The sequence below is a fragment of the Diceros bicornis genome, chromosome 17 (genome assembly GCF_020826845.1).
Source record: "Diceros bicornis minor isolate mBicDic1 chromosome 17, mDicBic1.mat.cur, whole genome shotgun sequence".
NCBI classification, from domain to species: domain Eukaryota; kingdom Metazoa; phylum Chordata; class Mammalia; order Perissodactyla; family Rhinocerotidae; genus Diceros; species Diceros bicornis.
In genome coordinates, this window is record NC_080756.1 from 14,712,949 (window position 1) to 14,729,110 (window position 16,162).

General features: G+C 34.9%; 2 protein-coding genes across 2 annotated transcripts; one reads left to right on the forward strand and one right to left on the reverse strand.

Moving 5' to 3' along the window:
* The first annotated feature begins 382 nt into the window (after positions 1–382).
* Positions 383–1,369, forward strand: LOC131416543 (olfactory receptor 9K2-like). Its single transcript, XM_058559217.1, has one exon. It carries the CDS (start codon positions 407–409, stop codon positions 1,367–1,369), a length of 963 nt encoding a protein of 320 aa, XP_058415200.1. The 5' UTR covers positions 383–406.
* Positions 1,370–10,681: 9,312 nt separating this feature from the next.
* Positions 10,682–11,620, reverse strand: LOC131415682 (olfactory receptor 2AP1-like). The gene has a single exon (XM_058557501.1). It carries the CDS (start codon positions 11,618–11,620, stop codon positions 10,682–10,684), a length of 939 nt encoding a protein of 312 aa, XP_058413484.1.
* Positions 11,621–16,162: the final 4,542 nt, after the last annotated feature.

Here is a 16,162-nt window from a genome sequence, read left to right on the forward strand (position 1 = left end):
CACTATCATAAAGATTATATGCACTACATCTATTTTAGATTAAATGTAGATACTCCTATTTTTAGATAAAGATAATTATTTGATTATAAATATATTGAGAATAGAAATTCAGAATGTGAGTAAAATTAGGCAATAAAATATGCTAAATTAATACAGAACTCCCTGCAAAAAGTGAGATTTACATACAATAACCAAATAACTCCACTTCATAATAGAATAAGAGTTGCAGAATCCTAGTGTTATCTAATCCAAATTCTTGATGCTTCAGGACATTAAAATAGTCTTATCTGCAATACATAATTAAGATGTAAACCATTTATTTCTACATTTAAGAGAGTATTTATGTCACTGGAATCAAAGCCAACATTTCATTTATTTGCCTTGTGCCTCTCAGCAGGTTTCTGCCATGGGTGACAGGGGAACAAGCAATCACTCGGAAGTGACTGACTTCATTCTTGTCGGCTTCAGGGTCCGCCCAGAGCTGCACATCCTCCTCTTCCTGCTATTTCTGCTCGTGTATGCCATGGGCCTTCTAGGGAATGTCGGGATGATGGTCGTTATAATGACTGATCCCCGGCTGAACACACCAATGTATTTCTTCCTAGGCAACCTCTCCATCATTGATCTCTTCTATTCGTCTGTTATTGCACCCAAGGCTCTGATCAACTTCTGGTCTGAGAGCAAGTCCATCTCCTTTGCAGGCTGTGTGACCCAGCTCTTCCTCTTTGTCCTCTTCATCGTGACTGAGGGATTTCTCCTGGCAGCCATGGCTTATGACCGCTTCATCGCCATCTGCAACCCACTCCTCTACTCTGTCCAGATGTCAACACGTCTCTGCTCTCAGTTGGTGGTTGGTTCCTACTTCTGTGGATGCGTCAGCTCGGTTCTTCAGACCAGCATGACGTTTACTTTATCCTTTTGTGCTTCTCGGGCCATTGACCACTTATATTGTGATGACCGTCCACTTCAGAGGATTTCTTGTTCTGATCTCTACATTCATAAGATGGTTTCTTTCTTCTTGTGTAGCATTATTATTTTGCCTACCGTAATTGTCATTATCGTGTCCTATGTGTATATTGTGTCCACAGTTCTAAAGATACGCTCCACTGAGGGACGTAAGAAAGCCTTCTCCACGTGCAGCTCTCACCTAGGAGTTGTGAGTGTGCTGTATGGTGCTGTCTTTTTTGTGTATCTCACTCCTGACACATTTCCTGAGCTGAGTAAAGTGGCCTCCTTATGTTACACCTTAGTCACTCCCATGTTGAATCCTTTGATTTACTCTCTGAGAAACAGAGGTGTCAAAGAAGCTCTGAGAAAGATCCTGGGGAAAAATGTTTTTTCATTTAATTCTATTTTAACATTGATATAACTGAAAGACCTGGATTTTAAGACAATTTGGGAAAGCATTAACACAGAAATGCACCATCAATCTTAGAAATATTTAATCTTAGTGAGTTTATGTATTTGAATTCCAAGGACTTACAGCTGAAGAATACATTTGGATTATATTTTGCCTGGCTGTCGATTTTAGAGTGGAATGGCTTTCTTTGAACTTCATCTTTATTTTGGGTAAAGATAATGATTGCTTTGTCATTTGTTTTCATGGAAAATATATTCCAAGTTTTCTGCTGGCTCTCTGAGAATGCTGTTTGGGATGTATTCTTTGTCTTGAGTCAGTAACATAAATTATGTGGATATGTATGCAATTGGTAGAGGTAACAAAATCTGACACAATAAGCAGACAGAACATCACATTTACTGAAGAAACATTTTTTAGTGCCTAATGAGAGAATCAGACACTCTGCAGTGCACAGAGTCCTAAGGATGACATGAGCCACTCTGAATTGTCCAGAGGCTGAATGAGTGACATTTCATGGTTTCTCTGGCTTGAATAAGTTGTTCTTGAAAATTCTTCCTTTTCCCAAGGAAATTGCAATGAAATTAAACCAAAAGTAAAGATAATTAATTTTTTGTTGTATATGCCTATGTGAGAATTAATTGATCAAATTGATATTTATTGAATTTTGATGCAATTTTTGCCCTCTGAGCATTCCTAGGAATAAATAATTTCTATAATTAAGCTCACAATCAAATGAGGGGAAAATAGCTGAATAGAGAACTAAACTGTCACGTGGTAAACCCAGTGAAAAGACATATATAGAAAACACAAAGGGAGTGGAGCCTCTAGAGGTGAGTGGTCTAAAAGGTCAAGGAAAACTTCCTAAGTACATTTTTAATAAATAAATAGAATTGAGCAAAATGAAATTGACAGGTTTCTGTGCAAAGGGAAATAAACAACTATATAGAGAACTGCAGGAAGTTTAATAAGTGATTTTTAGTGCACAGTACAGGGGGTGAGAGATGAGACTTCACAGGAAATTATGGAAATCACGCAGATCTATACGACAAGCCAAGGAAGATGACATTTATTCTGTAGATATGGGGTAAGCACTGGGATTTTTAAGAAAGCTGGCATTGTATTTAAATTGGCATTTTACAAAAATCACACTGGTAGCTTTGTGGAAGATAAATATTCATAGGGAGAAGATGGTAGTCACAGAAAGTGTGTGGTCATCCAAGTAAGAGCTTATGGTGGCTTTAACAAAGGCAGTCTTGTTAAGATAGTGAAGAGAGGGACTCTCTTTAAAATGACAGGTAAACTAAGCTGAATATTGATTAATGGTTGATAAAATGAGAATGAGGGAGCAGTGAATAATGACTTCTAATGTTTGAGCGTCTATGAGTGGGGGAACAGTACCTCATAAAATGAGGAGGAAAATATAAGTGTAATAAGAATTAATCAATAGCTTAAGAGTTAAGAAAATAAGCTCAAGAGTCAGACTGAGCTTTCAAATTCCGTTTTTGCCTCTGTAGCTTTGGGCAAGTCACATCATATCTCTGCACTTTCATTTCCTCATGTAAGATGGGTGCACAATAGTATCTACATCTTAGAGTTACTCGAAGGATTAGATTATATAAATTTCATATAAATTGGTTAAATCTATATATGCGACAGCTGCAAGATTTGCTCTTCCCTCATGCCCTCAATACTATGTCATGTTAAGTCTTAGAGAGGAAGACAATAGTTTTCTCTGCTCCTTTCCCTGACTTTGTACCACAGAGCATCCCGAATTCTCCAAGGTGACCTATGTTTTAATTTGCACAGACAGATTTTGAGAAACTACTGAGTTATTTCAGTCTTTACCTTTCTTTCTGCTGAGAATAGAAAAGATTGAAAAGTGAGAAAAAGGTACAAAGCCCCCAATTAGATGCAAAACAGTATTTTATCATCAAATACTACATTTATCACTCTACTCATGTCTTTCTTTAAGACTCTTCTCTTATACTTGAACAAATGTCTTCTCTTTCACCCACATTTTTTTCTTTTTTTTTTTTTTTGGTGAGGAAGATTAGCCCTGAGCTAACATTTGTTGCCAATCCTCCTCTTTTTATCGAGAAAGAGTGGCCCTGGGCTAACATCCGTGCTCGTCTTTCTCCACTTTGTATTTGGGACGCCGCCACAGCATGGCCTGATATGTGGTTCACAGGTTCGTGGCTGGGATCCAAACCTGCGAACCCCAGGCCACCAAAGCGGAGCACTACCACTACCCCACTGGGCTGGCCCACTCACTCATACTTTTCAAATACAGATTATTGGTGAAAATAGGGGATTCACTAGGTAAAAACTCTTTAGGAAGATTTTCAGGTAAGTGGTCACTGTGCTAAGGTGGTGTCTTACTTTTCTCCTGACATGAGGCAGAAAGATGTTTAGGTTGAAAGAGGCACATTTTACTAACCCTCCTCTGGGACGACAGTGCAGAGTCCTTCAGGCAGCACTCTGAGTCCTGTGACGGAACAAGCCTGCAATGAAAGAGGCTCCTGATTCTTTATAATTCCAGCCCACCCAAGACCCACACACAGGGTCCTTCTCCAGTGGATGTTAGTAATCTTATATTCAACTGGAAAGAAATCCTAACAATAGAGTTGACTGTCAAGGGAGAAAGAATATTCCTCTATACTCACCATGTCTGCACAACCCCCACCCACCATCAGACCCACACATACATATAAATACAAACATAAACATAGTCTTTCTCTCTCCCTCTCTCTCTGTCTTTCTCCTCTCTTCTCACACACACACCAGGATGCCTTTGAGAAAAATGCAAGAATGATCACTGATTGAGTCACCTCCTAGAGAAATACATGTCCAATGTCACCCAGCTGACTCAGAAAAGAATTTTCAGGCTGAGATAAAGGCTAACAGACCTCACCATAAGAGGATATGCATAGCAATTTTTCAGTGCTGACTTTTTTCCTTCCTTTCTTGATGTCAAGTAGTTGCTGTCATTGCTACAGGAATTAAATTCAGGTATATTATAATCTTCCTCCTATTTGTAACTTACCCTTCTCATTTTACTTTTGACTCAAAGAGGATGGATGTGCTATACAGAATAAGTTTTGAGAGCAGGAATGAGACTGAAAAATAATAACTAGCATGTTAACATAAATTAATCAAAATATATACATAAATGTATACATACATATGTATATATATAATTTTCTAAATATATATGCGTTATAAGACTCATAAAATCATCAAAGTTGTAGTACAAGTCATGTAAAAAATCATTTTAATAATACCTAGCTAATTTTTTGATTTGGGAATTACTGCTTTTTTTTAAAAAACATTATTGTAAGTACCTAAAAAACACCCTTATCTAAAACATTATGCACATAAGGAACTTCTTCAAACTCATCTAGTGACTTCCCATTGAATTTATAATTATAGCTCATGGTAGTGTCAAAGACTCATAAAGTTTCCTTAATGTAAATGGTCACGTTCATGGTAGTGAATCTTCACTCACCTGCTGCTGCACTAACAACAATTATATTAAAATGTTTTAGCCCACTTTTAACACTGAGATTTTTATATTATAAATATCTTATATTGCTTTGAGTAGTTTCCTGTTTTTCAGGCCAAAATTAAATCTTTAGTACAAAAAAACAGACATTTCTGAGTCATTGCTATACAATGCAAATCCTTGCATATAAAAAGCAGTTCTACCCATTATGTTTTTTCGAGTACTTTGCTGAGGAATAATTGGTATGAAATAAACTGTATTCATTCAGAGTGTACAATTCTGTGAATCTTGACAGTTTTATACATCAGCAAAACCATCACTACATCATGACACAGAACATTTCCATCGCCTCCAAAGATTTATCCATGTCTCTTCCAAATCCATGCCCAGATAACCAGTAATCCTAATTTTTTTTTTTTTTTGCATATATATACATACACACACACACCATATGTACTCTTTTCTGTCAGGCTTCTTACACTGAATAAAACGATTTTGAGATTCATTCATTTTATCATATTTATAAGTAATTCATTCTTTTTATTGCTGAGTAGTATTCCGTTTACCATTGCACATGTATACCAGACTTTGTTTATGCACTCTTAAATTGATGGGCAATTGAGATGTTTTCAGTTTTTAGATACTGTGAATAAAGCCAATATGAACATTCCCATATATGTATTTGAACCAAGGCCTGCTCTATCCCTCCCCTCTCTTAGCCCACAATGATAGAAGGTCCACTTGTTCAGGCAAGTGCAGACAAGAATATAAGGATTCCTCTTCCCCTAAATGCCAGTGAAATGCTACCATATCTACTTGAGAGTAGCAAGATGCAAACATTTCTCATCTGCTCTAGCTCCATGTTGCAGAAGCTCTATTCAAGGCAACAGTGGCTAAAATGTCTGGAGATCTCCTCCTCTACCCAGCCCCATTCATAGGTAGAAGTTTTACCCTAGGCATGATAGGCCAAGAATAACGGGGCCTCGATTTCACTGGCCCCAGTTGAAGATAGAGGTTCTGTGCCAAGAGAGACAAGCTTAGAAGACCATAGGCTTCTGACCTCACACAGAAACCTGCTCATAAAGGGCAAGTGTCACTCTGAGAGACATGGGCCACTGTTCCAGCTCCAGTTCCAGAAAAGTTGAACACAGGTTTTACCTAGAATGACAGGCAGGCCATAAAAACAAGAGGGTCCAAGGCTCTCTCCAAGTGAATTGACTATATTTGGAACAAGTGTGGGAAAGTTCAAGCATTAAGTGAACTCTCACACATAACAAACATTTGGTGATAAGCAATTAAGAGCTACATGACTAGCAGCTCCATGACAGCAAAAAGCTAAGTGTTGATCAACTAGAAGTTTACCAGAGAGAACCAGGGAAGGAGACAGCTAAAAAGGGCCTCCTGCAGCTGGAACAAACCTCAAAGACTGGCCTTAAAGACTATCCTTACAAAGGGGACCGAATTTAATTGGGTCAGGCTATATAGTAATATATGACCCAGATGTTTTTAAAACAATTAAGCAAGAAGAATTAGTGGAGACTATCTGCTGGGTAGGAAACCTAGAAAGGCACAACACTTCACAAAATGACCAGGGGAAGACACAGCCGAAGGCAGCCCTGATAAAACCACTGTCATCCAAGAGTAACTGTGCACAAGCCTAAGGTTGTGCCTCTGAGAAGTGACACCCGAGGCTTCTCAGAGCAAACAGAATACAATAAAATAGTGCAGCAAAGTCACTGAAAAATGAACAAGCAAACAACCAGAAAAAAATAGAAATTATTTAAAAAAATATTCTATTATTCAAAGGTACATTAACTGAAAGATGTCAAACAGTTGGAATCGTACAGTATGCAGGCATTTTGATTGGTTTCTTTCCCTTAAGAATACGTATTCACAGTTCCTCCAATTCTTTTCACAGCTAGATAGCTCTTTTCTTTTTAGTCCTGAATATTATTCCATTGTCTGTATGTACCATTTATCCGCTCACCTATTGAAGGACATCTTGGTTACTTCCAAGTGCTGCCAATTATGAATAAAGCTGCTCTAAGTACCCATGTGCAGGTTTTTGTGTAGATATAAATTTTCAACACCTTTGAATAAATATCAAGGAGTGCAATTGCTGGATAATATAGTAAAAGCACATTTATTATTATAGGAAACCATCGAACTATCTTCCAAAGTGGCTGTACCATTTTGCATTCATACCAGCAATGAATGAGGATTCCTGTTGCTCCACATCCTTGCCAGCATTTGGTGTGGTCAGTGTTTTAGATTTTGGACATTCTAATAGGTGTGTAGTAGTATCTTGTTTTTTCTGTGTGTTTTTTTTTAATTAAGACTTTAATTTTTTAGAGAAGCTTAAGGTTCATAACAAAATTGAGAAGAAGGTACAGAGATTTCCCTTATACCCCCTCCCCCATACATGTGTGGCTTCACGCATAATCAACATCCACCACCAGATTGGTATGTTTGTTACAATTGATGAACTTACATTGACACATCATTATCATCCAAAATCCATAGTTTACTTTAGGGCTCATTCTTCGTATTGTATATTCTCTGGGTTTGGACAAATATACAGTGACATGTATCCATAATTATGGTATCATATAGAGTAATTTCACTGCCCCCCAAATTTTCTGTGCTCTACCTTTTCATCCCTTCCTCCACCCCACAACCCCTGGCAAGTGCCAATCTTTTTCTCTCTCCATAGTTTTGCCTTTTTCAGAACAGCATAGAGCAGGAATTGTACAATAGTAGCCTTTTCAGATTGCTTTCTTTACTCAGTAACATGCATTTACAGTTCCTCCATGTCTTTTCAAAGCTTGATAGCTCATTTCTTTTTAACACTGAAAAATAGCCCATTGTGTCTGGATGTACCATAGTTTATTCATCCTTTCACTTACAGAAGGAAATGTTGGTTGCCTCCAAATTTTGTCATTTATGAATAAAGCAGCTATAAACATCCATGTACAGGTATTTGTGTGGACATATGTTTTCAACTTATTTGGGTAAATTCCAAGATGGGTGATTGCTGGATCGTATGGTAAGAGTCTGTTTAATTTTGTAAGAAACCATCAAACTGTCTTCCAAAGTGGCTATACCATTTTGCATTCTACCAGCAATGAATGAGTGTTCCTGTTGCTCCACATCCTCTCCAGCATTTGATATTGTCAGTGTTCTGGATTTTGGCCATTATAGTATGCATACAGTGGTTTCTCATTGTTGTTTTAATTTACATTTCCCTAAAGATATGTGATGTGGATCATCTTTTCATGTGCTTCTTTGACATCTGCGTTATCATATTTGATGATGTGTATGTTAAGATCTTTAGCCCATTTTTTAATCGGGTTGTTTGTTTTCATATTGTTGAATTCTAAGAGATTTTTTTATGAATATACTTGGGGTAACAGTCATTTATCAGATGTGTCTTTTTCAAATATTTTCTCTCAGTCTGTGCATTGTCTTCTCATTCTCTTGACGTTGTCTTTTACAGAGCAGAAGTTTTAATTTTAATGAAGTCCATCTTATCCATCCTTTCCTTCATGGATTGTGCCTTTGGGGTTATAGCTAAAAGATCATCACCAAACCAAAAGTCATCTAGGTTTTCTCCCGTGTTATCCTTTAGGAGGTTTAGAGTTTTGCGGTGTACACTTAGGTCTATGAACCATTTTGAGTTCAGTTTTGTGAGGAGTGTAAGTTCTGCGTCTAGCATGGGCAGAATCATATGAGGAAGAACTGAAACCTGTGTTAGTTCTTGTTGCCTCTGAACTCAGGTTTGCTGGTTCCCTATGGAAGCCAGAGCACTTTGTCATGGAGGTACACATACTTACCTGGATCTGGAGTTAGAGAAGCTGAAAACAGATCCAGGCTAAAATGGGATAATTACAAGCCTGGTGGCCACCTCATTCCAACATAATAAACCATCAGATAAGCAACAACCTGTGTGAGTTACAAAATGAATTCTATTTCTCTCCATCTTCCAAATATCCCAAATAACCTCTCTTGTGGTTCACACTAAGAGGAAACAGAGGGAAGGGAAATCCTAGAAAAATAGTTCAGCCTAGTCAAGTTGAAACATTACAAATTTTCCAAATATATATGGCCAGAGTGCCTAAGGAAACTCAGAGTTTAGTATCTTGAATTTGGTAGTGGTTTCACAGCTGTGGACATGTGTCAAATCTCCTCAAATTATAAACTTTAATGTTTGGACTTTATTGTGCATAAATTATAACTCAGTAAAATTGTAAAACAAACAAACAAACAAAACAAGGCAAAACAAAATAACAACAAAGAAAACCTGCAACCCAGCCTGAACTCAACTCAGACTCTGGTTGAATTAAGGTCTCAACTATTATTCCCTCTTGTTACTCCTTTGGATGTGCTAGGATTCGCCAACCCTGATCTTTAGTTGACTATAACTTTTTTTCCTCTCTGCTACAGATTGTCAGCTATTTTAGTTCAAGCCAGTAAACTAATGAGTCAATTATTTCAATCTAAATAATAAACAAAGTAACTAACTCACTTGTTAACATCAGTTATGTGTTAGGTGTTTAGGTGATTTGTGATGTAATTATGGCTATATACATAGGAACTGACAAGTTCCACATTTTCAATCATCTTTCTCATCCATGGTTTCCCAGGGCACTCTTTTAGGATCTCTGCTACTTAGTAGATTCTCCGTTATTAGATGGCTGAGTAAAGGATACAGGAGTGCAAATTTGGCACTAATTAACTATATGCTTTAGTAGAGGCTTGTTAATATCTCTGGGACTCAGTTTTCTTCATCAGTTTCTTGAAGGGATTGGAGTAGAAATATCTATAGCTCTTTGAATTTTAAAATTACCTATGCTATGAATCTGGTGCATTCATTTTGAAAAATTAATATGGACAAGAAATGTTCAGAAAATGTCAAAATTTACTTGAGATGAAGAACCTGCCTAAGTATATCAAATTATGAACATTTAAAGTTTAGTATAAAATTAGAAAGAATATGATTTAAGGCTCTAAAATCATTCACACCAAGATAATGTTAACATAGTTTTATTTCATGTTTTTGTAAATGGAAATCAGAACAGTGACTAGGCATGACGCTAAATTATATGAAATTTGCTGTAATGACATATTTCTAATTAATTTAAATTTGAATCATCCCTTTACCTCTTCTATGGATTCATTCAAAGAGTTTAATCTGTGTATAAATCATAATGAAGCATTTTCCCATCAATATTAAAACAAATATATATTGATTTTCTATTTTTCAGAACTTTCTTACCTCAAACACTGAGTATGCACAGGTTCTCATTAAATGACTATTGTGGAAAGACTAAGTTTAAATCTGAATGTTATAATTTGAAAGTAACCAACTTTGTATCAATTCACTAATGAATTACTTAAGCTATTATTAACAAGCTAAAGTAAATTTCCCCAGGGAAATTTCAGTTACAACTACAGAAATTGAAGACCATATGGCAATGGATAAGATAAGAAAATTTCAGTTGTAAAAAACAAACTATTAGAAGTCATACTTCCAATTCTGATTTCTCTCAAACCTTTTCTTTAGAAGTAAGGCACAAATGAAGAAAAATACTATGAAAGTGTTAGAGGACACACGCACACACACACACAGATGTCTAACTTTTTAAGAACAGTAAAGTGATGATAAAAATGGCTTAACTAAATCAGTAGTTTTACTGTCTCCAGGTTCAGATAGGAATATTAATGATACAATATAGAAAACATTTTTAAATTACAATTATGTCCATCTATGGTCTTCCAAATGTTTATTATTATTTATTTTAAAAATGAACCTCATCGTTTCACTTTCTTGAAAAAATCGCTATCTTCCTGACCATATCTTTGAAGGCTATTTTCACCTGCTTGTTCCTCAGGGTATAGATGAAAGGGTTCAACAGAGGGGCAACTGAAGTATTTAAAACAGCCACTTCCTTATTAAAAGTTGCTGCATCCTTCACAGAGGGATTTATAAACATAAAGATACAGCTTCCATAAGAAAGTGAGACCACAATCATGTGAGAGAAACATGTAGAAAATGCTTTTTTTCTTTGTTGAACAGAGGGGATTCTCAGGATTGTCCCGATAATGTATGTGTAGGAAAATATCACGAGTATCAAGGTGAAGATGAGGGTAACCGCAGCAGCGACAAACTCATTAACTTCTATGAAATGTGTGTCTGAACAGGATAAATGCAGTAAGATAGTGTAGTCACAGCAGTAATGATTGATGATGTTGGATGCACAGAAAGGCAGCTGGAGAGTCATTATATAGGGCACAATGACAACTAAAAAACCAGAAAACCAGGAACATAAGACAAGTTGAATGCAGAGTCTCCTGCTTATTAGAGTTGTGTAATGTAGGGGTTTGCAAATGGCGACGTAGCGATCATAGGACATAGCAGCTAAAAGGTAAAATTCGGTTGCTCCCAGAAAGATGGCAAAAAAGTACTGAGTGAGACAACCAGCAAAGGAAATCGTCTTGTCTCCAGTTCCTATGTTGACTAGCATTTTGGGAACAAAGACAGAGGTAAAAGATATTTCCAGAATGGAAAAATTCCGGAGGAAGAAATACATAGGAGTCTGGAGGCGATAATCCAGCAGGGTCAGAATGATGATGGTCAAGTTCCCCGTGACACTGAAGACATAAGCTAGCAGCAGAAAGAGGAAAAGCACAGCTTGAAGCTCGGCGTCATTCGTCAACCCAAGAAGAATGAACTCTGTCACTGATGTTTGGTTTCCCATCAGTAACTTCAGACAAATTAAGGTAGAAAATAATAATAATCGTAAAGGTTGGAATAAAACAAAAATTTCCAGATTATATTGAGGTATAAAATCAAGGTCAAAAGCACTTAAAAGTAAAATTCAAAACTCAGAATCTTCCTCTACCCTTTGTTTTTAAAATGGCATATCTTTTAATGAAAAAATTATCACATTTTTCTAATTTATTTCAGAAATAACAAAGGTCCTGGTTCTTAGGGACATTTTCAATTATTTCTTCTAAATAGTATCAATATTTACTTCTCACCATTTTCCCACTTTATATTTTTCTTCGTATTCTTTCTCTTCTGCTTTTCCTCTTTACATTATTGGATGCTGTCACATGTGCATAGGCAAATCTAAAGCAAATTTAGAAGTTTTATTTGAGATTTTATTTGGTTTTATTTGAGATTTCTTAAATTAGCCTATACAGAGGCCAGAAAATTGTACAGATTTGGTAAAAATTTTAATGCAAAACGTATTTTTCACTTTTTGACTTATTTTTAGACTCATAGCCCTATTTTATGGAATGCTATAGAGTTTTTATGCAAATAGAAGCTCTAATTAGATTTATGCATACAGTTCCTCAGAATTTTCTTTTAGTGTTTTCCATCAGACATGAAGAAATATTACTAAGACAATGCTTTTTCCTACTCAAAGAAATCATACAATTCTTTTCATTTTAGCAATTGTTTCACTACATACATTGGTGTATTTTCATATTTTAATATGTAACAATTTAGCCATAGTCACACATTTTATATCCTTATCAAGGTAAAAATTCCAGAAATATTTAATCCATAAAAAGGGCAGTTTTGACAAGTGAGGAAAATTTATTGTCTAGTAAAGTTATTTCTGGAAAATTTCAGGGTTCCTAAAATTGTAACTTTATCCAATTTGCACTTTTGTAGAAAATTGTGTATTTAAATGACTATAATATGCTATGAAGCTATGCAGTAGTATTATATTAAAAATTCTATGTTAATGAATAGTTAGATTAATGTACCAATAATGTAAATTTAAGTATCAATTGAAATTTTGGCTATGTGTGTCTGAATATATTATCTTTTATAATGAGTACAGATAAATGGCTGTAGGAAATTAAAAATCATGTAAAAATATGAATTTTACAAAAATATTATATATTCACAGAAATACTACGACACTACTTCCACTACGACAAAATAGTTCATTAAATTGTAATATTGCCACAGCAAGTTGAAATAAATCTTGAGGATGTGTACAATTGCTAATGATTTTCTGTTTTTGCATAGAAATAACTAGTGTGTCAGATAATTTGAGGATATCAATGTAATCTTCTAGTTTGAGATCCTAGGCATTAATTAAATCTTAAAATTCTAACTTATAAAGTAATTAATCGAGCAATTGCATTCACTAAAGAACATGAATATTTTGAAATTTCCATTGTTTAAATAGTATTATTTTCACAAAACAAAACCTTTGTAATTCATTCCTACATGATAGAATCACTTTACTGAATGAATAAAGAAAGGGAGTTTCAAAAATGAGAGCAAAAACAACATTCTTATATTAGTAAGTGGTCATGTATTAAATAAAAGATGAACAAAATGATAATTTTTATATAAGAAGAAAAATTTATATCAAACATTTCTTTCATCATCATAAAGGATGATAATCCTTTTTAATAAAGATTAGTGCTATTAATGCTATAGATATGTGATATAATAAATACTTGATCCAAACAAAGTTTATTTGGCCAAAAATATGTTGTCTTTAAAAGATTTACTGCTAGGTCACTGATGAAAAAAGATAAGGTTTATGTGTAGCTAAAAGGGTGGAAGAACCTCCCCAATCTTTTCTGGATAACCTTAGTTATGAATTCCTTCTTTCAACAAAAAATCATCTCCATAATGAATTATATGTAACTCGCATGTTTAGTGTCTGTCTCCTACTGTGGTGGACCTCCAGAGCTTCAAGAAAGATCTATTAGTTTATGAAGCATTGTTCTAGATTATATTTAAGAGGAAAGTTAAGAAAACTGTATCTGTTGGAAGAGAAATGGGCATAGTGGAAAAACAGAAAAGTTATGATTTGAATTATTTTACCACTTTAAGCTTAATTCTGTGAGTATGATGTAACATTTTCTGCCTGAAAATACATATAAATGCTAAAATGTTATGTTTTGAATTTTTTACCTGCATTCGCTTAAATCAAACTTTTATTTTAAAAATTGTGTGTTCAGTTATGTCAACAAGCAAGCATGAAAGGTAAACAAACAAAACAATAAGGAGACTATATTTAACCATATAACTCTGGTTAAATGCAGTCATGGCCAACCCTCTCCTACCTCAAGCAGGTGAATTAGTTCTGCCTTAGTTCCAAATCAGCTCCTTTTACGGCTGAATTGGAGAATATAAGCGTTTAAGACCCATTGGGAAATGGTCTCTGGGTGAGCAGAATTTGTCTGCTTCAAAATGCTCAGGAATGCCTTGCTTCCTGTCCCAACAAAGATGGGTCAAATTAGCAGGTAAGAAGAAAACAAAGGCGGTCCTGTTTTAGAGCATGTAAGCAGGTTGCAATCCCCTGCCAAGCCTTCCTTACCCTTCCAGTGCTCTTAGAATTTATTCATCACTATTTTTCTCATTCATTTTGCTCTATGTGAGTGAATATCTTGCTATTCCTTGGTCACTCAAGCCCACTGCCAACTCAAAGCCTTTGTACCTGCTGTTCTATTTTTCTGTGATGTTCTTTCTCTAGACACCATATGGCTAACTCCCTCTTGTCACTCAGATCTCAGAATTCGGCATGCTTCAGTGGAAGCTTCCCTGACCATGCCATCCAAGACAGCCACTACTCAATCACTGTCTAACACCTTCACTTGCTTGATATTTTATACCTAGTAGATTTTTATTGTTCATATCACTCCTAAATTTGATTATTTCTTTATTTGCTCATGTGTTTGTCTATCATCCTTACAAAATTGTAGGCTCCACCAGACTTTATTTAATGCTGGATCTCTGGCACTTACAAAACTGACTAGCACATATTTGGAATCCTATAAGTATATATTAATTGAATCTTGTTTTTTTACCTGATTCTTATTTTATATCAATTTTATCTAGGCTTCAGCTGTTCCAGTATATTATCATACCTTAATCTTTTATAAGGGATCATAAGTCTTTGAACGAATTATTCCTGTTCTTCAAAGAATCCCAGAGATACCTAAATACAGAAAAAGATAAGGCTGTCAAACCAAAAACAGTTTGAGCAAACTCCAAATCAATATTTCATTTGTATCAAGTATTTCAAACATACTGATCTGAAAGGTCCTTCTAAGTGATCAGTTAGGAAAAAGATTTCGCTACAACATTTTCCATTCAAGGGATAGCATTAAAGGAAATTTGTAATCTTTTCCTGAAAAATTTTCTGATTAATGTTTTGGATTAAATCATGGGGATAAATATGCAAATATCACAAACAAAATAGTTAATCCTTTTTAGAAACAAAGTAAATGCAAAAAAAATGAAATGGAATGTCAGGATAATACAGTTAAATAAAATGTCATCTTTATAATTATTTTCCTAACTTGATCCTATTTTGTAAAAAACTATATAGATAAACTCTAATTAAAGAATTATATAGATGTTTACTCTAATCTCCAATTTACATTTATAAATCTTCAGTATAAATTCAATTTATTGATGAGAAATATATTCAGCCAAACATATGCTTAAAAAACTCATCAGGTCTATGAGATAAACACAGTATAAATAAATAAAATAAATTGTGTAATATATAAACATTCATTGTTTAGATAGATAAAGATATATATGATATATATATAAACATAAAGCATATGTATATATGCTAAATATATACATGCCTCAAAGTGATTGTAATCAAGAAAAAACTTCCATATACAAAATAAAAATAAGAAAAAATATTGTGTGCAATTTGAACTTCTTCCAGATAGCAACTATTGTCTTTCCTGATACCACATATATTTATGTTAATCATTCCAATATTTTCTCAGGGTAACGGGTCCATTTCACTCTTAATCTTCCCTTGATTATATGCATATAATCATATGTGCATATTCATATATGCATAAGTATCACGGTTTCCTCCTTGGTATGTTATCTCCTCATGTGACTTCCTTAGCGCTTAATCTCATATTGCAGAATGATAAGTGAATTGCTCTAATGGTAACTCATCTTCTATTCTCTTGGCCCTTTCACACAATGTATGCCGTATGATTGCTGCCAAACTTTCTCACACATCTTTTTCCTTGAATTACTTTGCTGTTTGCTTCAACACCCATATTCTTTGTAACGCGTTATGTAAGAAATATTTACTAACTTCTCCGTATGCCTATGGAAGTTTTGGGCAACTGCCAGGTTCTTTATGATACAGCGGGGTGTTTTCATATACGTATAGTCCCTGCAAGAAGGACATACAGCGTGAGGTCTTTGTTCAGTAAATATTTGTTGAGGATTTATTTAAACCAAATTAGATTTCTAAATTAGATACTCTGTTTTATTGAAG

Bases quoted from the DNA above. Each gene is read 5' to 3' on its own strand.
- LOC131416543 (XM_058559217.1), top strand. From the start codon at position 407: ATGGGTGACAGGGGAACAAGCAATCACTCGGAAGTGACTGACTTCATT.
- LOC131415682 (XM_058557501.1), bottom strand. From the start codon at position 11,620: ATGGGAAACCAAACATCAGTGACAGAGTTCATTCTTCTTGGGTTGACG.